At 50.9% G+C, this 22102-nt stretch overlaps 10 protein-coding genes across 10 annotated transcripts; 8 read left to right on the top strand and 2 right to left on the bottom strand.

Moving 5' to 3' along the window:
- Positions 1-107: 107 nt before the first annotated feature.
- Positions 108-1674, top strand: K460DRAFT_344193 (FAD-binding domain-containing protein; the record flags this gene model as incomplete). Its single annotated transcript, XM_040931243.1, has 1 exon — positions 108-1674. Exon 1 carries the CDS (start codon positions 154-156, stop codon positions 1672-1674), a length of 1521 nt encoding a protein of 506 aa, XP_040784000.1. The 5' UTR covers positions 108-153.
- Positions 1675-2156: 482 nt separating this feature from the next.
- K460DRAFT_318382 (NIPSNAP-domain-containing protein) lies at positions 2157-3747 on the top strand. Its single transcript, XM_040930390.1, has 3 exons — positions 2157-2560; positions 2663-2962; positions 3024-3747. Exons 1-3 carry the CDS (start codon positions 2335-2337, stop codon positions 3506-3508), a joined length of 1011 nt encoding a protein of 336 aa, XP_040783999.1. The 5' UTR covers positions 2157-2334; the 3' UTR covers positions 3509-3747.
- Positions 3748-3912: 165 nt separating this feature from the next.
- K460DRAFT_369466 (Choline/ethanolaminephosphotransferase) lies at positions 3913-5733 on the top strand. Its single transcript, XM_040933967.1, has 5 exons — positions 3913-4136; positions 4186-4195; positions 4299-4599; positions 4668-4944; positions 4994-5733. Exons 1-5 carry the CDS (start codon positions 3997-3999, stop codon positions 5505-5507), a joined length of 1242 nt encoding a protein of 413 aa, XP_040783998.1. The 5' UTR covers positions 3913-3996; the 3' UTR covers positions 5508-5733.
- A 6-nt stretch (positions 5734-5739) lies between these two features.
- Positions 5740-7496, top strand: K460DRAFT_318378 (uncharacterized protein). Its single transcript, XM_040930389.1, has 2 exons — positions 5740-6085; positions 6166-7496. The coding sequence occupies exons 1-2, from the start codon at positions 5751-5753 to the stop codon at positions 7388-7390; spliced, it is 1560 nt and encodes a 519-aa protein (XP_040783997.1). The 5' UTR covers positions 5740-5750; the 3' UTR covers positions 7391-7496.
- A 109-nt stretch (positions 7497-7605) lies between these two features.
- On the top strand, positions 7606-9331 carry K460DRAFT_388377 (histidyl-tRNA synthetase-like protein; the record flags this gene model as incomplete). The annotated part of the gene is made up of 3 exons (XM_040935687.1): positions 7606-7831; positions 7932-8470; positions 8519-9331. The coding sequence occupies 3 exons, from the start codon at positions 7606-7608 to the stop codon at positions 9329-9331; spliced, it is 1578 nt and encodes a 525-aa protein (XP_040783996.1).
- Positions 9332-9732: 401 nt separating this feature from the next.
- K460DRAFT_379513 (uncharacterized protein) lies at positions 9733-10357 on the bottom strand (the record flags this gene model as incomplete). The annotated part of the gene is made up of 4 exons (XM_040935173.1): positions 9733-9777; positions 9829-10013; positions 10091-10142; positions 10202-10357. 4 exons carry the CDS (start codon positions 10355-10357, stop codon positions 9733-9735), a joined length of 438 nt encoding a protein of 145 aa, XP_040783995.1.
- A 190-nt stretch (positions 10358-10547) lies between these two features.
- K460DRAFT_344181 (zf-DHHC-domain-containing protein) lies at positions 10548-12937 on the top strand. The gene is made up of 3 exons (XM_040931242.1): positions 10548-11746; positions 11799-11907; positions 11955-12937. Exons 1-3 carry the CDS (start codon positions 10779-10781, stop codon positions 12753-12755), a joined length of 1878 nt encoding a protein of 625 aa, XP_040783994.1. The 5' UTR covers positions 10548-10778; the 3' UTR covers positions 12756-12937.
- Positions 12938-13338: 401 nt separating this feature from the next.
- Positions 13339-16010, top strand: K460DRAFT_293184 (uncharacterized protein; the record flags this gene model as incomplete). The annotated part of the gene is made up of 4 exons (XM_040929397.1): positions 13339-14398; positions 14447-14817; positions 14868-15067; positions 15119-16010. The coding sequence occupies 4 exons, from the start codon at positions 13339-13341 to the stop codon at positions 16008-16010; spliced, it is 2523 nt and encodes an 840-aa protein (XP_040783993.1).
- A 2636-nt stretch (positions 16011-18646) lies between these two features.
- On the top strand, positions 18647-19879 carry K460DRAFT_408893 (cat eye syndrome critical region protein 5 precursor; the record flags this gene model as incomplete). Its single annotated transcript, XM_040937202.1, has 2 exons — positions 18647-18777; positions 18823-19879. The coding sequence occupies 2 exons, from the start codon at positions 18647-18649 to the stop codon at positions 19877-19879; spliced, it is 1188 nt and encodes a 395-aa protein (XP_040783992.1).
- Positions 19880-20156: 277 nt separating this feature from the next.
- K460DRAFT_262880 (3-carboxymuconate cyclase) lies at positions 20157-21360 on the bottom strand (the record flags this gene model as incomplete). Its single annotated transcript, XM_040927479.1, has 2 exons — positions 20157-20945; positions 21016-21360. Coding segments are annotated over 2 exons (1134 nt in total), but the record flags the coding sequence as incomplete, so codon positions are not given.
- Positions 21361-22102: the final 742 nt, after the last annotated feature.

The following is a 22102-nucleotide window of genomic DNA, read 5'->3' as shown; positions in this document are numbered from 1 at the left end:
TCATCCCTTGGTTTGAGCCCATCAAACTAGTCTCCCTTTGTCTACTTGCAATATATCTTGCTAGCAGCATCTCCTGTGCCCCATTAAGTATGTCTATGGCTGTACGTCAAGTTTACACATATTTTTGTTTTGGAGCCTCTCAATATCACTCTAATGGAAGCTTACACTCTTGATCGCCATGATGACATCGTGCGCGAACTTGCTCAGAAAGTGGCCGAATACCATGCATCACATATTCCTTTTCGAATAAACCACGGATCCACCAACTCAACACGTCGCCGTGATCCCTCGGTCCCGCAATTAAACATAGCCCACCTGAATCACATTCTCGACATTGACACGACTGCGAATACCGTGCTCGTTGAGCCAAACGTTCCCCTCGACGCCCTCGTCCTCAAAACCCTCAAAAAGCAGTTGGTACCTCTAGTTGTGATGGAATTTCCTGGCATAACGGTTGGTGGTGGTTTCTCCGGTGCAAGTGGTGAGAGTACTGGTTGGAAGGAAGGGCTCTTCGACTGTACTGTACAGGAGATTGAAATAATTCTGGGCAATGGAAAAATCATGCACGCCATAAAAGGAGGAGAGAATTCTGACTTGTTCAACAGCGCAAGATGCAGCCTTGGGACTATGGGTGTGGTCACCTTACTGAAGGTTCAGTTAACGCAAGCTCAAGGTGCAGTCCGGTTGTCATACCAACATACTTCAAGTACTGAGGACACTATCAATCGCTTAGCCGAACTATGTAATCACGAGAACACAGGCTTCGACTTCATCGAGGGATTACAGTATAATGAAAACGAAGGTGTCATTATATTAGGACAGCACGTTTGTGCGACCGCTGCCACGGTTAAAGATCTTCCACGCCAGAGGTTCGACCGCGCTATCGACCCCTGGTTCTACATGCACGCGAGAGGAACGACCGACTCTCACATCGAAATCGTTCCAATACAAAGTTACCTCTTCAGACATAATCGCGGCGCTTTTTGGAGTGGAGAAGTGTTCCTCAAATACTATGGTCTACCAAACACTCGCTTCGTCCGTTGGCTATTCGATCCGATCATGACGGCCCGGGCAATCTACAAGGCCATGTTGGCTGCTGACTCAGCTGATGGTGCAATCATTCAGGATCTTCTGCTTCCAGTAGATACTTCTAACGCATTCACTGAGTATGTTGCAGAAGAACTGAAGATATGGCCGTTATGGATTTGCCCCATCCGCAAAAAGGCTGCTGACGGAAACGTTTGGGGCTGGCCATTCTACCAAACCCGAAAACAAACGACTGTTGGAGACCCTAGCATCCGAGGCGAACTAATACTTAATTTTGGCGTCTGGGGGCCTACAGATCCTACCCCAAGTGTAGTTCGCAAGACAAACCGAGATTTGGAACAGAAATTGCGCGAGTTGCGTGGTATGAAGGTCCCGTATGCCGCCAATTTCTACACTGAGCAAGAATTCTGGGATCTTTACGACTATAAGGAATATGAAAGACTCAGGAAAAAATGGCACGCGGAGGCTTTACCTGACATGTACGACAAAGTCCGAAGAAAACAAGATTGGGGGACGGAAGAAGGCGAAGTCGAGTTAGGAGTAAGGGAAACTACTTGGAAAGAGTTAATATTACAAATTTGGCCACTGGGAGGGCTCTATCAGACCTTCCATGTTCTGTTCAAGTAGCTATAGGAATACATTCGTTGGATGCACACTACCGTAGAACGCGTATTCTGTCAGTTCAGAAATCATTTTCTAAAGATAAATGGTAGAACGATTTCAAGCTTAGTATGATGTAACAGCCACCGTCTGGGTGATACTGCGACTACACGGCGATTGTTTGATGGAATCATTGTTAGATGTACAGCAATCACAAAGATAAGCGAGCAAGAATGAGCGACCGTATTATCAGCCACCATCAATCGCGGCCGCGGACATATGAGTATATGCGGATTTTGACCCAAATGATGTCATTATCCGTTAGCGTCGTAGTGAGAACAACATAGTGCATAGTTCATACCTAGGTACTGTTGTCCAGCAAGAAGCGGTGTCCAGTGATGTTGGACAGTGGGGCGCAGTTTTCCCCAGTCCCCAGATTGCGCATTAGGCAGGGGCGCTAGCTACATTGACAGGGAGAGCTGCAGGATGATGAGGGGAAGCTCAGTGCACATAACCAAGCACCAGCTGGGCATACACGACGCGGACAGACAGCCACTTCGCCCACTTACCATACCCTCTCTCTGAACCTTCATCCTCTTCCTTCTTACGACTGAGAGGGAGATTAATTGCTTTACTTAGCTCGCCCCAACGACAATTGCAATACTGGGGCTCCTTTCTGCCATCGCCATGTTCACACGTCGTGCGTGTGCCAGCGTACGCAGCGCTTTCCCCGCCCAACATACGGCAGTTGTCCGTTCCCGGCCCTTTGTTGCTATCGCTGCTACACAGGGTCCAGCACGCAGTCCTGCGCTCGCCGACATCACGCCTGATAGCGCCTTGAGCTTCAGTGAGAAACAGAAGGACTTCCGTGACGGTCTAGTAGCAGCTCAGAAGCAGAAAGAACAGCAAGAGAGTACGTCTCACTCCAACCGCTCTGTCTGCACTGCGTACTGCAGCTGGTCATGGTGTTAGTGTCATTGGGAAACCCTAGGGGTCGCTAACGTCATCTGTGTAGAAGAAGCCCGCGCCCGTGAGCAAGAGAGCGGTAAGAAGAAAGGCGGAGCACTATCTTCACTCATCTATGGCACGCCCGAGGGCCGCGATCTCGACAAGGACATAGAGCGTAGCTTTTCCCAGGTCCTAGCTCGCGGGAAGTATGTCCACTCGATCGTCTTCCACGATGTGAAGCCGGACAAGGTTGACGAATATACGGAGCTTGTGGGCAGTTGGTACCCGAAGATGGCATCTATTCCCGAGAATAAAGTGCATCTCGTGGGGAGCTGGAGGACCGAGGTAGGCGACTGCAACACGTTTGGTAAGACGCTCACCCGTACAAACCCTTGTTGTGCCATTGTGCTTACGAAGACCGTGAATAGTGCACATCTGGGAATATCAACGGTATGAAGGCTATCATCAGTCGTTGCACAATATCCAGTCCCATTCCGACTTCCCTGCATTCGATGCCAAACTCAAGGCGTTGATTTCCTCCAAGCACACGTCGCTCATGCAGGAGTTTTCCTTCTGGCCAACAACCCCGCCGCGCGAGCTCGGCGGCTTGTTCGAATTGCGCTCCTACACGCTACATCCGGGTAATCTGCTGGAATGGGAGACACACTGGCGACGTGGCTTGAAAGCACGTCGAGAAGTCATGGAAGGTGTTGGTGCGTGGTTCGTACAAATTGGCGATTTGAACACGGTGCACCATCTATGGCAATTTGCCAACCTGGAGGAGCGCAAGGTTCGTCGTGAACAGAGCTGGAGCGTTGAAGGCTGGGGAGAAACGGTACATAAAACAGTGCCGCTCATCCAGACTATGAAGAGCAGGATCCTCATTCCATGCTCCTGGAGTCCAGTCGCATGAGCTTGGTTGGAGCAGGAACAAGCATGCACCACCTGGAGACATAATTTTTTACTGCACAGAACACTCAGATCTCAAAGACAATGCATATCTGTGCACAGATATTGGAGGGAGTGTTACGATTGGAAGCTGAGAATGATAAATGCCATGCATGGTATGTAAGAAAAAGCAGTCAGTCGCCATCTCAGATAGCAACAACCAGTGACAGATAATTATGCGCCATCTCCATAAATGCTATCGTGCACTCCTAACTGCAAACATGTTATCACAGTAGGATGATGACATTTGCCAAAGCAAAGCACAGGGGACAGTCCAAATCTTCCTTGGCTAGAACCGGCAACCGCGCGGTGTTGCCCACGTCATTGCGACCAACACACGCTTTGACCAAGTTTCCAACACATGTTGGCAACAGACTTAATTCTTCCATCCCCACCAGACAGACAACAACACGAGCGCCCGCTGATACCGCATCAGCGAAAAAGTCAGTAAACATGGTGTACATCCGGCAGGACAAGCTGCCCAAGCTCAAGGAGTACAAATATTCGGGCGTGGACCACAGTCTACTCTCCCAATATGTGCTCAAGCCCTTTTACGCCCATGTGGTGATCAAGTGTTTTCCCATGTGGATGGCGTAAGTATTGCAACACTTCACTTTGTACAGAAGATGCTAATGCTCGTAGGCCTAACCTTGTGAGTCGAAGATCCCATCGTTTCCCGCGCACCTGTCGAGCCCCGCATCTGAATCCGTCTATACATCTCTACTTTAAACCTGACGCTTATTCCACGTTCATAGATTACGCTCTCCGGATTCGGCTTCATTATCATCAACTTCCTTACCTTGCTTTGGTACACGCCGACTCTCGACCAAGACTGCCCGCGCTGGGTATATGCCAGCTGGGCCATTGGGCTATTCTTATACCAAACATTCGACGCCGTAGACGGGAGCCAAGCCCGGAGAACACACCAAAGCGGACCGCTGGGTGAGCTGTTCGATCATGGAGTTGATGCAATCAACACGACACTGGAGGTTTTGTTGTTCTCCGCAACCATGAACCTAGGGCAGGGTTGGAAAACGGTTCTTACGCTGTTTGCTTGTGAGTGCCCAAGGTCCAATCATCAGCGTTTCTATTACTCGCACGGTCAAGGGCTAATAAACATATAGCACTTCTGACATTCTATGTCCAGACTTGGGATGAATATCACACACACACCCTTACGTTGGGCGTCATATCTGGACCAGTAGAAGGTATCATAACGCTCTGCGTTGTATACGCCTTGACAGCGTATCTGGGTGGGGGCAGCTTTTGGCAGCGCTCTATGCTCGAAAGCCTTGGGGTGACGAAGCACGCATTCATACCGGATATCCTGTTCAATATGGCATGGAACGAATGGTACATGGTGTATGGAGGTATTGTGCTAGTCTTCAACACCATCTCGAGGTAAGCTTCGATCCGCCCAACTAAACGAGTTGAACTGATGATGTCGAAGCGCCCGGAATGTTATGAAAGCGCGCCGTGCCCGTGGCCAAAAGACGCGGGTTGCACTTCTCGGCCTTCTGACCTTTGCCGCCGCCTGGGTTCTTATCCCCGCGTACTTGTATCTGCAGCCCATTATACTGCATCACCATCTCGTACCCTTTGTTTTCTATGCCGGCCTCGTGAACGCATACTCGGTCGGTCGCATGATCATCTCGCATCTCACCAAATCACGCTTTCCACGGGGCAATGTGCTCATCTACCCTTTGATCTATGGTGTCTTCGACTCCCTTGGTCCGTGGCTACAAGAGCGTATTGGTGTGGGTTGGCCAAGCGCGCTAGGTAACGACGTTTACCAGGTCGCCTTCGTATTCATGTGCCTAGGCCTGAGCGTAGGCGTGCACGGGAGTTTCGTCGTGGATGTCATCTGGACAATCTGTGACTACCTAGATATTTGGTGTCTCACGATCAAATACCCTTACCAACCAGACAAGGAGAGCGATGAGAAAGAGAGGAAGGGCCAATGATTGAGCGGGCGGCGGTGACGACGTTATGCGGCATATAGAACAGATAAAATGTGTTATGTATACCAACAGTGGTGCACGGCGGAAATGCTATCGTGACTCTGTTGTCCCGGGTTATATCACCCTGCCAATGTCTACAATCTGCATGTGGTTCCGCTCCGCTCGCCCGCCAAGCGAGGCTAATGAGGCGGACCTCCGTTAGCATCTCCGCATATGCACTCTGAGCCTCCCACCTTCAACGCCAACATGGCAAGCCCTGGCGTTAATCTTGCTGTCACAAAGGACGGTGGGGTCTACAACAAGCTCCAGCGACCAGACAATTATCTCGTACCGACAACAGCTCGTCTGCCACCATTGGCCGCGGCAGTTCCCCCCACGCCTTACACGAGTAAACGAAAGCGCGGACAAGATGATGTACCAGGAGGCAAGCGGGCGAGAGCGGAAGACAAATTTGCGCAGACTAAGAGTGGGAGTACTGGTAGAGAGTGTGGTATGCGAACGATGCTACCGGGAGCGAACGAGGAAGAACAGCTATCAGACGACTCCACGAGTGAGGCATTAGCATATCTTCGCAGCGTTAGGTGGGTATACCAGCATGATACCCCTCCTTTCTAGAAACGATGTTGAAAAGTTCAAGTTGGAGCTGATACCTGTGTACCAGATCTGAAGCATCAATGATCCCACCATTGCTCGTAGCCCCGACTGGCGACAGAGGTGATGACGAAAACGATGTCCATTCGGCATATAGCGACGCGTCCGATAGACACCGATTAGTATACAAGGACGGCATTTGGATCGCCCTAGATAACAATTACGATACTACCCACGATGAAGATGAGTGGGACGAGGATTACTGCAACCCCGATCCACAAGAAACCTGTTACAATCAGCTACTCAAACGGTTCCAATCCCTACGCCACCAAATTCTCAAGGCCGACACAAGTAGCTCTATTCAGAATGCAGTGGAAGCTTCTGAAAAATCACATAATACACAACCCCCGAGAAACAAGCGCGCATGGCTACAGACAATCGACCGAGACTATCCTACTCTAGCTCAAGTCCTTCAAATAGACGAGCGGAACTTGTATTTCGGTCTTCAAATTTGCGCTTCGTCCTTGAGTCAATCTACTTTGATTTCCCGCGAGAAGTGCTGCTGGATCTGGTCTTTGTTGGCCTCAGCAGGAGACATTGGTACGCTGGATCACGAACGTATTAGCAAAATTCGAGACTTGGGTCTTCAAGTAGGCCGTCTTAGTGTCCGGCTTCGAGAAAATAGCGTCTGTCACCAACGCTCTGATGATGAGAATGCTGTTGCAGGCCAATCGAGGGTTAGAGAAGAAGATTCTCCTCGTGACGATGGAGAGGGGGCCATTGAGGACTCTGAAGAGACGAAGCCTGGCATGGCCACAGACTTGCCGCAGGACGGGGAGATTGGAGAGGTTGACGGAGTCGATTGTTTCTTGCCCGAATTGGGAAACGAAGTGCGACATAGGGGCTCTCTGAAAGGAAACACGAGCGAGTCCGAGGCGGAGATGTCCATGTCCGAAAATGAGGACCAAAGTCACGATGACGCGGGCACGAAGGATCTTGAGCAAGCGCGGGAACGCTTGCTTGCACAACTCGGCGATCGATTGGTACAGCCCCGGGTCCCTTCGTCGCGAGTAGAAGCTGAGAGGCAGCGCCAGCAGATGCGAGGACACAAGTCACACAAAGAGACTACCGCACACGCCCATACCGACGGTGGCGTACCTCGTGACGCGAAAGTTGAAAGCTTTGCGCTCACCGACGCTGAGTGGAACACGAGGGTCGCCATTGACATGATCTTGACCGTGGTGGTAGAGTGCTACGGGCAGAAAGATTTGGTGGAGTTTAGGGAGGCGTGGTGAGAGTGCGCGGCCTGGCACTGGGCTGTACACAGGCGACATGCGTTGATGCAAAATTCTCAGAAGCTCTAGATACCCAGACACCAATACTACAATGTTCCCTTCCTTCTACTATGTATATGCCTTTGGTGACGTCGAACGCACGGGCCAGGCGACGAAGTGCATTACAACTTTTGCAGGCGCGCGTTTGCCTGTCTTGTTGAGTCACCTTCCTGCTCATGCGGCTCATTGTACCCCACTTCACCCGCCCCGCGCTCCTCCAAAACGCCCTCCGATACACCCTCACCTGCAGCAAGCACACCTCTGTGTCCACCCGTGCCCGCTTCTCTGCACCCCGTCGCCTGTTCTGCGCTCATCAGTCTTCGGGCTTCGTCGATGACGAGATGGGCAAGGAAGACAAGTCCAAGAACTTCAATTTGAAGGTGCCAAAGGGCACGCGCGATTGTTCGTTTCCCTTCCCTATCTATTTTTTTTCTTCTCTCCCTTCTTCACTCCTCCTTTGCGTGCTGTCCAGCCTTCGAGGGTGCCCGCTAAATAGTACCAGGGACCGGCGAAGACGCCGCACTCCGCGATCGTCTCTTCGATACCGTCACAGACATTTTCAAACGCCACGGCGCCACCACGCTCGACACCCCCGTCTTCGAGCTCAAGGAGATCCTGAGCGGCAAATATGGAGAAGACTCGAAGTTGATCTACGACCTGCAAGACCAGGGCGGAGAGTTGTGCTCGCTGCGCTACGACTTGACAGTCCCGCTTGCACGATGGCTTGCCATGAATCCGAGCGTGCAGAGCTTCAAGCGCTACCAGATTGCCAAAGTGTACCGCCGCGACCAGCCCGCCATGACCAAGGGCCGCATGCGCGAGTTCTACCAATGCGACTTTGATATTGCAGGCTCCTATGACGCTATGATCCCCGACGCTGAAGTCCTCAAGATCGCTACCGACGTTTTCGACGGCCTCGGCTGGGAGTCGTACACAATCAAAATCAATCACAGGAAGATTCTGGACGGTATATTCAAGGCCGCCGGTGTGAAGGAAGAGCTAATAAGGCCTATAAGTTCCGCAGTAGACAAGCTTGACAAGGTAGTGCCCCCTAGTTCCAACCCCCGCAGGTTTACTGACGCGTTGCAGCTTCCGTGGGTCGAGGTGAAGAAGGAGATGGAAACCAAAGGACTGCCGACAGACATTGCGGACAAAATTGGCGACTGGGTACAGCGCAAGGGCGGCGACGACATCATCGAATTCCTCAAGAAGGATGAGGTACTCTCCCAGTCTGAAGACGTCATCAAAGGCGTCCGGGATATGGAGCTATTATTCGCTTACCTCGATGCTTTTGGCGCCCGAAAGAGAATATCGTTCGACTTGTCACTTGCCCGAGGCCTAGACTATTACACTGGAGTCATCTATGAAGTCGTCACAGAAGGCTCTGCACCTCGCGTGCAAGGAAAGCAACAAGAGATCGGCGTAGGGAGTGTCGCAGCCGGTGGTCGTTATGATGAATTAGTGGGCATGTTCAGCGGCAAGCCTATTCCATGCGTTGGCATCTCGTTCGGAATCGATCGAATCATCAGCATCATGAAGGCCCGCGGCCAGTCAACACAGCGTGCTAAAGACGTGGATGCTTATATCATGGCGTTTGGCGGCAAAGGCTTTACGGGCATGTTGACGGAGCGCATGCATGTCGCACAAGAGCTGTGGGCGGCCGGGATCAAGGCCGAGTTCTCTTACAAGCTGAAGCCGAAACTTCCTCAACAGTTCAAGCAGGCGGAGTCGGCAGGCATTCCACTTGCTGTTATTCTTGGAGAGGACGAACTCAAGGAAGGGAAAGTCAAGATCAAGGTTTTAGGCATCAAAGACGAAAGCAATCCGGAGAAGGACGGTGTGTTGGTGAATAGGGACAATATGGTTACTGAGATCCGAAAGAGGTTGCCGAACACATCCTGACCGCACTGGTCGGGCTCGGGACGGAAAACAAAACGGAGATACCCTATAGACTAGTTTCTCTTCGCTACGGGGCTGGGATCATCATATGAATGTCATGTATAATATCCTTTGGTGGCGGAACGCACGGCTCTGAAGCTGGTAAAAGATTTTGTGATTTCAAGCCTTGTACAACTATAAGGTGGAACGGGGTTTTTTTGTAATCGAAACATAATGATAAGACAGGCGGGAGTTTTGTCCATAGATTATGAGGATCAAACTAATAGGGACGCTCAAATTTCCTATCAGTAGAGCACATTCTCAAATTGACATATGTACAGAGGCAAGACAGAAGATGGCGAGATAAAAGAGCTCGTTGTGGTTTGTCTCCATTGACGGTGAGATCTGTATTTGACTTGACCCTCTCAGTATCCATCCTTGCCCCACTTGTTGTAAGTATCGTGGAGTTCCTATCACAGTTAGCACATCCCAGCCATAGATGTCATTTCAATGTGACATGCCTTGGGAAGAGTGACGTTGGGGATGACGACTACGTTAAGCGCTGACGGAGCATCCTTCTTGATGTTTGTATCACCGCCAGGGTGATACTGGTATGGGCTTGAGCCAGATGCACCCTGCTTCCAGGGCTCACTATCCGACGCCTTGGCAACGGAGAGCTCAGAGGAAGCGCTGGTGGGAGAGCGCGCTGGGAGATGTCAGCAGAGTCTCGCAATTGACGGTGTGCGGCGCCAGCCGTTCACATGGCGCCTCCAGAGAGCTTACAGAAGTGCCATCCCGCCAGACCAAAAACGCCGCTCATGATAGCCAAAAGTACCTGTACAGGCCCGTTAGCTCCTAACTTCATGCACAAAAGCCAATTGTCCTGCGGCATACGTAGAGCTCGGGGTCGCGCTTCGCTCCAGCCTTGAGGGCCTGCTTGCCAGATTCCCTGTCGCCCTCGGCAGCAGCGCTGGCCCATCGGCGAAGGGCGGGAGAGGGCTGTAGACGCGGGGCGGCGCGGAAGGCCGAGCGGGCGATGATGGAGGACATGGTGGGTGCAATTGAGGTGGGTATGCTGCGAGAGGGGTGCGTTGGGGGGGTGTGAGAGTGCGATGGTTCGATGTTGAATCTCGCGGTTCGCCAAGCCCGGCGGATGCGTCACCAAGGCCGTCTAGCCGGAGTCAGACTAGCGTTGGACGAGTGGACCTTGCAGCAAGCAAACCACCTACGGTACCGGGCATGACTTTGGACCCCTTTTGAGATAGCATCGTCGCGAAGCAGAGCCACCGCCCGTTGAATCCCCGGGCCTCGTCGCCTCGTCGTCGCGTCGCATCTCTTACGCTCCTGCACACCCAGTCACTCCTTTTACTCCACCGCTTTCCGGTTCCCTCCGCTGACCCGCGCCTTCTTTCGTCGATGTCATGCAGTTTGTAAAGAGAGCGACTGCGCCAGCGACTCCCTCACTCCGGCCATGACGACGACAGCCGATCCCACCAACAGCTCGACTGGCAGCCGCGTGCTGGGCATGACGGGCCCGCCAGGAGAGCCCGGCCTGCCGCCCTCGAGGCCTTCATCCATTGCGACTGCGACGTCCGGCAGCCAGAACCGATGGTCACAGGCCGCTAGCCCGTCGCGACGAGGCGGCGGCGGCGGCGTGCAGAGTGGCATCAGTGTGTCTGGCAGCTTCGGCCCCCAGAGTCGCCCGACGACGTCCGCAAGCAGAACACATGTGCCCTTGGCCGCCCACGGCTTCTTCAGGCCTATGAGCTCCCAACGCCTCCAGCAGCAGCGCAACCAGCGTCCAACTTCTCTCCTTGGCCAGGGCTCGCTCTACTCGGAAGCCACGCACGAGACGGCTGGCACCCCGTTTCGCCAGAGCACAGGGTCAACGCAAACAGCCCGTGGCGGCCCTACTCTGGGCCTCCATCACGAGCTCGACCAGCAGCCTCCCCCCTCGCGCGGCACCGACATTACCGACAGAGACATGCCAGACCGCACCACTGCAAACACGACACCCACAGGAGCAGAGACGGTCCGCAGTCGCGATGAGAGCATAACTCCATTGCAGCGTCCCAGGCCCCAACACCTCCATCTCACAAACGTGCACGTTCACGATGCTGGCAAAATTCCAACGCCCAGCAAATCCCCCCGCTCCTTCAGATCCAGCTTCATGCTGTCTAGCCGTGACGGCCGCTCTGCGCAGATACGGCCCCACCAGGGTCACGAGAAGCTCACGTCTGCCGAATCATCGCCCAGGCTGACACGCAGAGAGGCTACGAAGGAGGTCGTCAAGCAAGAACTAGGCAAAAACTACCAGTACTTCTCTGGCAACACTGCATTTTGCTGGGGTGGTCGACTGCAAAACACGCGTGACCGACCAGTCAACGTAGCCACGGCAGTCATGATCATCTTGCCTGCCGGTCTCTTCTTCGGTTTCTCGTTCGTGCACCCCCTTCACGACCCATATCATAGACCGGCTAACAATAATTAGGGCACCTTGGCTGTGGCTCCATGTTTCTCCATCGATACCCATTTTCTTTGCTTACTTGTTCCTAATATCCGTTTCTTCATTTATCCATGCATCTGCTTCAGATCCAGGCGTACGTTGTATGACACATTCAGCTTATTCGACGCTAATTTTGATCAGATCCTTCCCCGCAACCTACACCCCTTCCCCCCGCCTAATCCTAATGACGACCCGCTAAGTCTCGGGCCCCCTACGACTGAGTGGACCATGGTCGTATCGGCGACTGGAACCAACGCTGCAATGGAAGTCCCAACAAAATATTGCAAAAGCTGCAATATCTGGCGTCCTCCACGTGCTCACCATTGCCGTGTCTGCGATAATTGCGTCGAAACTCAGGACCATCACTGTGTCTGGCTTAACAACTGTGTCGGACGCCGGAATTACCGTTACTTCTTTGTTTTTGTTTGCGCTACTACTTTGCTGGGACTGTTTCTCCTTGGAGCTAGTCTGACACATATCTTGGTTTGGAGGGCACGAAGCAATGCCTCTTTTGGCGAGGCAATAGGCCGATGGCGAGTTCCTTTTGCCTTGTGTATTTATGGACTTTTAGGATGGACATATCCACTCAGCCTCGGCGTGTATCATTTGTTTCTAGTTGGACGAGGCGAAACGACGCGCGAGTATCTCAACTCGCACAAGTTCCTGAAGAAGGACAGGCACCGGCCTTTTACGCGTGGGTCAGTATTCAAGAACTGGCTCGCGGTACTGCAGCGACCGCGTCCACCAACCTATCTACACTTCAAGCGGAGATACGAGGAGGGAGATCAGAGATTCGGCCCACGCAACGGGAAACGAACAGCGCCTTTGGCCGCCGAGCAGCAAGGTGGCGGTGTCGAGATGCAAGACGTTCATGCACCCGAAGGTTTTCAGGGGCCTGTTGGCAGGACGGCTCGGGACGCCACCAGTGCGACTGCAATGTAGGTAGACATTCAGGAGCCGTGTTCCCACGTGTTTGATAGATACCAAATTACGTGCTTCGAGCAATCGCTCTCTATTATCACACCATAATGTATAGACAGAAAACGTGTACGGTGCAGCGCTTGCTATGGCTCACTGACACGCATTAGAAAAGCAATGTCTACCACAGTGACGCAGATCGTGACTATCTTCCGGCTGTAAAGACAGTTATCAAATCTCTAGGTTTGCGCGGTTTTCTCAAGACGGAATGTGAGGGTGGTGACACTGGACAGATCAGGAACAGCCTAATTGGTTGGCTGACTAGCTGGATATGTTTACCTCCTCCCGAGCCTCCTCCATCCTTCAATCCACCTCCCAGTACGGCACGCTGTCGCCTGCCAATGCATGCTTTCGATTTCCTGCAGGCTCGATTGACGATTCCCTACATCTTTCAAGGTTATTGATTGTTTGCCGCGCGTAAACTTTGGCAGTGTTGCTGTGGAGCGCCGTAAACCCGCCCAAACCGTCGTCCTACTCAGCGCGTCAGTGCCTCGCCCCCTCGCAATTACCATCGCGACGCGCCCTACAAACCCGGCCCTCCGCTACCATGGCTAGGCGCGATTCTTCGCCGACGTCGACATCGTCCTCGCTATCCAACATCACTGTCCAGACGGATAAGAAGACTGGTGTCCGCGCAATGTCCAGCGCGTCGCCGTCCATCTCGACGCCCCCCACCAGTCTCGACGACAGAGCCAGCGTCCTGTCCGAGACCACCAAGTTTGAGCAAGCCATAGAAGTGGACGATGAAGCTCCGGCGTTGCATACCTCGGATGAGGCGCATGTAGCAGCACAAACGACCCCAGGCACAGCCAACAGTGAAGGCCGGCGGTCCGCAAGAAACGCGCGCAAGTCCGTCACGACATACAACGTTCAGATTCTCTCAGGCACTGCCATCCATACGCCAACCAAGTACCTGGAGAAGCACCACATGAACGTTCTACACGGTTCACTAGAGAGCATGCTCAAGAAAGAGAAGGGAACGCCCGGGAAGAAGAAGTTGCCCAAGCCAACATCTGAGGCGGCAGAAGTCAGTGACCCTGTCGAGGAGCAGCTTGTCGCGGAAGCTGCTCAGGCGGCACGGCGTCGCACCTCTTCGCGCGTGACGGACCTGCGTAAGGAGGCCCTCCGCAACCTTTCTAGTGCCGGGGATGCCGTTGCAAGCGCAATTTCAGGAGGCAAGACATTTGTTCAAAGGACCCTTCGACGAAGCATGCCAGATTCTCGTATGAATGCTTCTCAGCTGTCACCAGTCCCTGTGTCGTTGAAACGCCCACGCACTGCAACGGGAGCCGAAGACAAATACCAGAACAGTCCACTGCAGGAGAAAGAGTATCTACAACCAAAGTCGAAAGTCTGGCTAAAACAGGGACTTTACGTCGGCCAACACCGCGACTTCGATCCTCGCCTGTCGGAAAGCCAGAACCGTGTGAAAAAGAGGAACAGGAATTCCAAGGAGAACACCACGCTTCCCCTTCCTATTTTCGCTTGCGACCGCCTTTTGAATGAGGACCCACGTCACGTGTTCCGCGATTTCAAGTTGCCTTTTGACACCTACTACCCCCTGCCTAGGAAGGTCAAGGTAGATGGATGGGTCAAGCTTAATAAAAGTGAATACTCCTCTCCTGTCCATCGTATAAGAGCTAATATTACTGTAGATAGATTCATCGGCGACGCATCCGCCTTGTGGAAGCGCGACAAGCAGGATTCTTCTCAATGCTACTGTGATCCTGAAGATGGTTGTGGTGAGGCATGCCATAATCGCATCATGGCATACGAGTGCGACAGCACAAACTGTAGGCTTACGCCAGAGCGATGCGGCAATCGACCTTTCGCAGAACTCAGGCGACGTGCCAAAGGAAATCGCTACGACTATGGGGTTGAGGTTGTCCACACTGAAGACCGCGGGTATGGTGTGCGAGCCATGAGAACTTTTGAACCTAATCAGATCATCGTGGAATATGCTGGCGAGATCATCACGCAATACGAGTGTGAGCGACGGATGAAGCAGGTTTACAAAAAGGACAAGGTAGGTTGCTATGTCGACCTAGCATCATAGTCCTAACTAACCCATGGCAGTGCTACTACTTGATGAGTTTCGACAACAAGATGATCATTGACGCAACTCGGGGAACAATTGCACGATTCGTCAACCACTCTTGTGAGCCTAATTGCGAGATGATCAAGTGGACGGTTGGTGGAGAGCCTCGAATGGCACTGTTCGCTGGTCCTCGGGGAATCATGACTGGCGAAGAACTGACGTATGATTACAATTTCGAGTAAGTCATATACCCAACTACAAACTTCGATGCCAAAGCTTATTCCTGTAGTCCATTCTCCCAAAAGAACATTCAAGAATGTCGCTGCGGGACTGAGTCCTGTCGTGGGGTGCTTGGTCCCAAACCGAAGAAACCTATCGAAGAAAAGTCTGTTAGTTCTATACTCGTTACTGGAACCAAGCGCAAGGTTCAAGATCTCTATGACTCTAGCAGGGCTGGTTCCGAGAGTACTCCTAACTCTCCAAAGAAGCGAAGGGTGTCTCTTGGAACTCCCATCACAGCGAAAGCAAAGAAAGCCCATGCTGAAACGCAAGCCGCTCGAGAGCGAGCAGAGAGAGAGGCAACCGAGCATTCGCGTCAAATAACATCTCGCGAAAATCGTGCTATGAAGCGATCTACTTCGGGAACCGGGTCCAGGCGCTCGCGGGCCGCTTTCATGCGAACAAACATGTCGTCTTCTGTCAAGTTCACGCGCCACACTACGGTCAGCTTCAAACGTAAAGTACCTAAGTCGAGCGCATTGAAGGCGGTTAAGAAGCCTACAAGTGTGCACTCTACTCGCCCGCGCACCACCCCAGCGCACAACAGCCAAAAGGGGCGCCGAACTCTCAAGCGACCAAGTACCCCTATTGAAAGTTCCGGCGCGGAGGAGTCTGACTCTGAGGAAGACACGTCTCCTAACATAACGCCTGCCTCTCTTCGAAGCGCATCGGCGAAGTTGAACCAACTCAGTCCTGTCAATCAGGGGCGAATGGGGAGGAAGACATCATCCAGAGCAGGTTCAGAGCAGGTTCGCGCTGTACGGACATTCACTATACGTGGAGCCAAGCTGCAACAACGCAACTTCTCTTCAGCTCCAAGAACTATACATAAGACCGGTGCTGGGGTGAAGAAGATATATCATCCTGCTCAGAGTAGGTCTCGAAGTGCACGAGGAAGGTGAGCGTTTTTCTTTTGACGACCCTGTTGCAGCAGATCGTGCTGACTTAATATTGGCACTGAAGGTTTATTCCCAAAGGTCGAAGGTAGATGGCTCTTGTAGGAATGCTTTGGCGTACCAATGGAGGCCAGGGGTAACATAGTGCTGCTGTCATTCGTTTTCAAGGGACCTGAGAAATATATCCCTTATAAGGCCTCACTTTCCGTTATCAGTGACTAAATGCTATTAGCTCAATCGTGATAACTACTCTTAGTCAGCAGATGCTAGGATGTTCTTTCTTGTAGCAGCATAGCTGCAGCCAGGATGCCCTTGAACCTCGTACTTGTCTTTGTCAATTTGAAAGCGAAAAGACTAAGTCACAAAATACTTCGTGAGCATGTTCGACTGCAGCCATCCCTCATCATGCATAATTACAAAATAGAAATTTCGAATCATCTCAGTTAGTTATAACATTTCATCACCCATTAGGACATTCGGTGTGATGAACCAGTGCATTGAGTTGTTGAGCATATGAATTCTGTTGAGCTCTCTTGGAAATTCTCTTCCTATCAATCGAGAACCGAAAGTCGAAAATCTTCCAACCAGCACCACCAACAGACTCATACAATAGCACACGCAACGAGAAAATAAAAACAAAGACCCTTGTCTCCATACTCTTCATACAAAAACCAATCTCAAAGCCGCATGAATTCGACATCCACCGGAATTGTCGCAAGATCGCGTTGTAAATGTGAAGAAAATTGGTGGAGGGTAAAAGGCCGCGAGGAGTGATAATGTCGCAGTACTCGAACATTGATTCGAGCTAGTTATGACTACCTCTGTCATTGTAGAGTGCTCGATATGAAGTGAAATATATTTGCTGAATTCGCGCGTAATTCGTGGTTGCTAAGGTGTGCAACCTCGAGCAGAATCACCCTCGAGGGTGGTTTAGAGGACGGTGCATTGAGGGCCTGGGCTCACACCGCGCGAAACGGTGCACTGAGGACCAGGTGAAACGCCACGGGAAACAGTGCACTGTGGACCGGGTGAAACGCCCCGCGAAACGGTGCACTGAGGGCCAGGTGTGACGCCACGCTTGTTGATACCGGCCATTTTAACTGATTCGTGGAATTCGGTTGGTTAAAGAGTGTTTAAACTGTTTGAAGTTGTTTGATGTTGGAATGAAGAAATTCACTTGGGAGGAAATCAATATGTTCTTATGCTTTTTCTATGGCGGTATATGACCGTGAGGCTTTCTTAGCTTGTATGTACTCAAAGGCGAAGACTGCAAGGGTATGAAAGAAGTCAATGATCTACGTCGTGCGCTACTATTGTACTCAACAAAGGGATGTTTATGCCAAGTGTTCGTCCGCCCCTGTACAAAACGCCTGACAATCAAAGTCTTGGGTGTAAGGCTCTCTTTGACTCTATCAATCCCTTCTATAAGAGTCTAATCAAGCTCTAGAACGCGTTGCGGAACATGTTGTGGCACATGACTTGATGATTGTGAATGGGTGGCGCTGAGCCTCGTGCTTAAAGTGTACCTTGCTCGGTGCCCCACGTGCTTTCTCCCCCTTTCCAAGGGACCCCCTTCGTTAAAATGCTGAACTCTCAGCTAATAGCGTGTATGATCAATACAAAGCACAAATGCCCAGTGAGCTATGTAAGCAATTATTTTGCATATTTTGTTACGCAACGCCAGTATTCACCAATATAAAGAATCGTTTTGTGACTTTTCTTTAATAAGAGGATTTGAATTCGAACTTTTACTTCGTTACTGAAGCAGAGTAGAGTAAGCTTACAAGTGACAATCTGAGAGCATCTAGCGGACTTATCAGAACAGCCACGTTTCGCTAGCCATGGACAAGAACGTGCCCACTGGATATTCGAGAATATAAGTGATAGCCCAACAGTAATTTTATTAAACCGGGTGACGCCAGCTCTACATGGGTGAAAGTATTGCTGATAAGGATGCCATTATCAATCGCTTCAGCTGTCTATGCCTGGTTCAGCAAGTAGCTTTTGGTGGCGGAGCCTGATCACATACCTTTGTTCAGCTCGTGTGACTGAATGCGTAGCTTCCAAAGTCGGTAACAGTAGACAGTTCAATATGATTCTGAGAACGCTGCCTCTCATTTCCATTGCTCGAAGCATCTGTCTGCTTCATTAGTATCATGCGACATCGGGAGCATTCCAGAAAATAGAAATATTTAATTATTCTCGGGTAGTGAATTCCAAGTCCCTTCTATTTGGGAGTAAGCTGATTTCGGTGTAGGTCCTGGTTTGTTAAAGGAGCTCACACTCAATCACAGAACCAGGGATAGCTCAACTAGTGCGTAGGCGCTTTGAAAATCCTCTTAAGGAGCTCAATGTTGAAGCGACTTTTGAGGCACTTGAGTCTCTGAATTACCAAAAGCCAAAAAGGGATCCTAAAGATCCTCGAGGCATCTGTAATTAAAATACTAAAGAAGATTCGGCTACTAAGACATTAAAAAAAGAAAAAACGAAAGGGCATCCTGAAACCCCTTGATTTAATGAATTGAAAGCTCATGGTTTAGATTTTGGGTCCGAGCTCAGCATACCGGTACCCGAATTCAATTGGGTCTGAAGCTCGGCCATACCTCATCAAGCTCCTTCACGGATCACTATTCCACCATCAAATGGCAGCTTATGCGTCCGTGAGGCATATCGCGAGGCTGCCTCGATGCAATGGTTACCACACCTTGATACGCCGTCTGCAGACAGCAGCCGCTATTCCCCCCCGCATCCCTGAGTTTGCGTTCGCTTTCGAGTAAGACAGGCACCCAGCCTCAACACCACTGCTGACGGCTGTCAGTATCGATGGAGTCCTTCTGCGGAGCTCTGATGCGCTACCTCGCGCACACAAGGCCCTCTCGTACCTCCAGTCGCAGCGCATCCCCTTCATTCTTCTCACGAATGGCGGCGGCAAGCACGAAGCAGATCGAGTGGCCGATCTGAGCAACAAGTTAGGCGTGCCTATTGATACCACCATGTTCATTCAGAGCCACACGCCCTTTGCCGATTTGGATCATCTCAAGGACAAGACAGTGATGGTCGTGGGTGGAGAAGCGGATAAGTGCAGAACAGTCGCCGAGGCGTATGGATTCAAGACAGTGGTCACGCCGGGCGATGTCTTAGCAGCATATCCTGACGTCTGGCCATTCTCCCAACAGCTACTCCCGTACTACGAGAGCTTTACGCGCCCGCTGCCTGCCCCCATTAACTCCGCCTCCCCGTCTACGTCGCTCCGTATCGATGCCATATTCGTTTATAACGACCCCCGTGACTGGGGCTTAGATTTGCAGATTATCAAAGACGTCTTGCTATCCAAACAGGGCATATTCGGTACTCTTTCCGCGAAGAACGGTGATACTGCCTTGCCAAACCATGGCTATCAGCAAGATGGGCAGCCGACTCTCTATTTTTCGAATCCTGACCTATTGTGGGCTGCGAAATACCACCTACCGAGGCTGGGCCAGGGAGGTTTTCGTGAGGCGCTAGAAGGTGTTTGGGCAGCAATCACAGGCGGCGAGCCACATGGTGTCGAGCTGCAAAAGGTTATTATGGGTAAACCATATCGGCTTACCTACGAGTTCGCGGAAAAACGCCTCATTTCGCACCGGCAATATCTACTACGCTCTGACGAGCCGGGCAATCTGAAACGTGTGTACATGGTTGGTGACAATCCCGCTAGCGACATAGCAGGGGGGAATAACTACGAAAGTCCATACGGTACAGACTGGGCCAGTGTACTAGTACAAACAGGTGTCTATGTGGAGGGCACCAAACCGGCTTATCAGCCGCGGAAGATCGTAAACGATGTGTGGGACGCTGTCATGTGGGCCGCAGCACAGGAGAAGTGGACAACGTAGAGACTTCGCTAAAGTATTCAATTGCTATCGTCACGAAGCTTTCACTACCAGACACAGTACGATGTTGATGGACGATTAATTTTTTAACATTCATTCCGCTTCCCACACCAGTGAATATCTCGTTGCGGTATATTCACTGTGCTCATAGTTGGACGTTGCCGTAAACAACCGAAACTTGAGAAACTCTCCGTTACTATAGCCATTGCACGTACCTAACCCATTTTGAGACATCGAAATTAGCGATTTCTGGAAACCTTGGGAGTAGGAAGTCTTACGTTAAGCTGCCTGGCCCAAGATTGGATGATGAAGCAACCAAATCATCGATTATCCCTGTTTCAACATTTCGTGAATATACATTCACGTTAAATGTATTCTGGTTGGCGACTGCAATCAATGACCCGTCATTATTCATGCTAAAGTGGCGAGGAAAGCTCCCACCAGTTGGTGCTAATTGGACAAAGGTTAACTTTCCAGCTACAGATAACCTGAACGTCGCAAGTGAGTCACTCGGGAGTGTGGTGCTGTTGTTTGGATCTGGGTTTGGAGCATCAAACATAGATCCGTTTCGATTAGACACGACCAAATAGTTGTTGTCTGGTGAGAGAAGTAACTCGGCGGCTTTCGACCCGATGGGAACTTCGCGATCCCCATATGTGCTAACTTCGTCGGTTTCATAGAATGTAAGCCCACCTAATTCTGGGTAGCCCACTTCGTAACTAAGTATCTTGTTACTTAACTCGTGGATTACGAACATGTATATGCTACTCGCATCGCCAGAAGACCAAAAAGTTGCATGTCTGGGGCCGTATCCGCGCTTTGACTGGAGTGGTGTATGTTCAGTGAGCATTCCATTTCCGGGATCGATACAATAGACACGAATCAGGTCCGCACCAAGATCTGGAAAGACTACATATTGTCCTGTAGGATCAAGCACTGCTTGATGGATAAGGGACTTTGTTGACGAGACAATAGTTGGATCCAGCGGCAGGCTGAACGTGAAGTTCTGCAAGGGTGTGTATGATTTGTTGGGGTTGACTGTAAACGTTGAAATTGATGGTGGCGAGTACTGGTAGTACAAGGATATGGTAAGCAGACATTCTATGTCTAGAACAAGTTACGGAGATGATGGTACGTACATGGGCCAGTGCCACAGCCGACTTATTGTTGTAGGTAATCATAGACACGGGTCCACCAAATACACTAGTACTAGAGACCTTTTCAAGACTACCATCAAGCTTGATTTTAAATATGATCAGGCCATCATGTAATGAAGAGGCAGCTTCATCCAAGCAGGCGACCAGGTTGTTACCGAGAGATATGTCGAGCCAAGTAGGTTGGCTACCACAATCATGATTTTCGTGGACGATTTTAAGGGTATTCGAGCTATTGTCGCTGGTTAACCCTAAGCTCAACTTGAGAGTTTGAATGGCTCCAGTATCGCTGGTATCCGGTTTGTAGGAAGCTACGAGAAGCTGATATGCCCCCACTAAGGCTAAGTTGGCCAGCCCAACGAGGAGGTTGCAGTTGACCATTAGAAGTCTCCGATTCGTTTGATATTGTGATAGGTTTTTCAACATTAAGCGAGGTCAAGAGAGTGTTTTATCGGTGTAGGTTAGAGCAGAGTAAGAAAAGTGGTTTCGAAATTTATAGGTGGAGTGACGGAGGGGTCTCATGGAAGGATTCACAATCCCACTTCAAGCAACGAAGAAGTAGTTTGATCAATATTAATGTTGATTACCCATTGATTAAACTTGCATATAACCCCGTTTTCAGCCTACAAAAAAGGCGTGAACTCGGGAGAAGCCAGTGTGAATGTCGGTACGGTAAGTCGAAAGGAGTGAATGTTTAACCAAATTATAATCGTTAGTTCTCAGCGTTTCGATCCTCTGACAGAAGTGAAGTTAGGACTATTCCGGCCCCGTGTGATTCCTTGAACTATCGCCGGTTTGTAAGTTCATATTTAACACGCAGACGTTGCTTTGCCCGCGGTGTTCCGCACTACTGACCACAGATAACAACAAAGGCGTAACTACAAACCACGGTTACCGTCTTATTTTTGGTTTCCACCATATGTGTAGGTTCTAGTATCGGAAACAAGTCTGAATTGCCACTGAATTGGAATACTGCAAAAAATAGCGTACGCACTCTTTACAGGCCGAGTCTTTGCACAGAATTCCATGTCTTGGAATGTCCCTCTTTCTTTATTCACATTCTGTTCTATCA

Source organism: Cucurbitaria berberidis, assembly GCF_010015615.1.
Source record: "Cucurbitaria berberidis CBS 394.84 unplaced genomic scaffold K460scaffold_5, whole genome shotgun sequence".
In the NCBI taxonomy this organism is placed as follows: Eukaryota; Fungi; Ascomycota; class Dothideomycetes; order Pleosporales; family Cucurbitariaceae; genus Cucurbitaria; species Cucurbitaria berberidis.
This window is presented reverse-complemented; position numbering and strand designations above follow the sequence as displayed.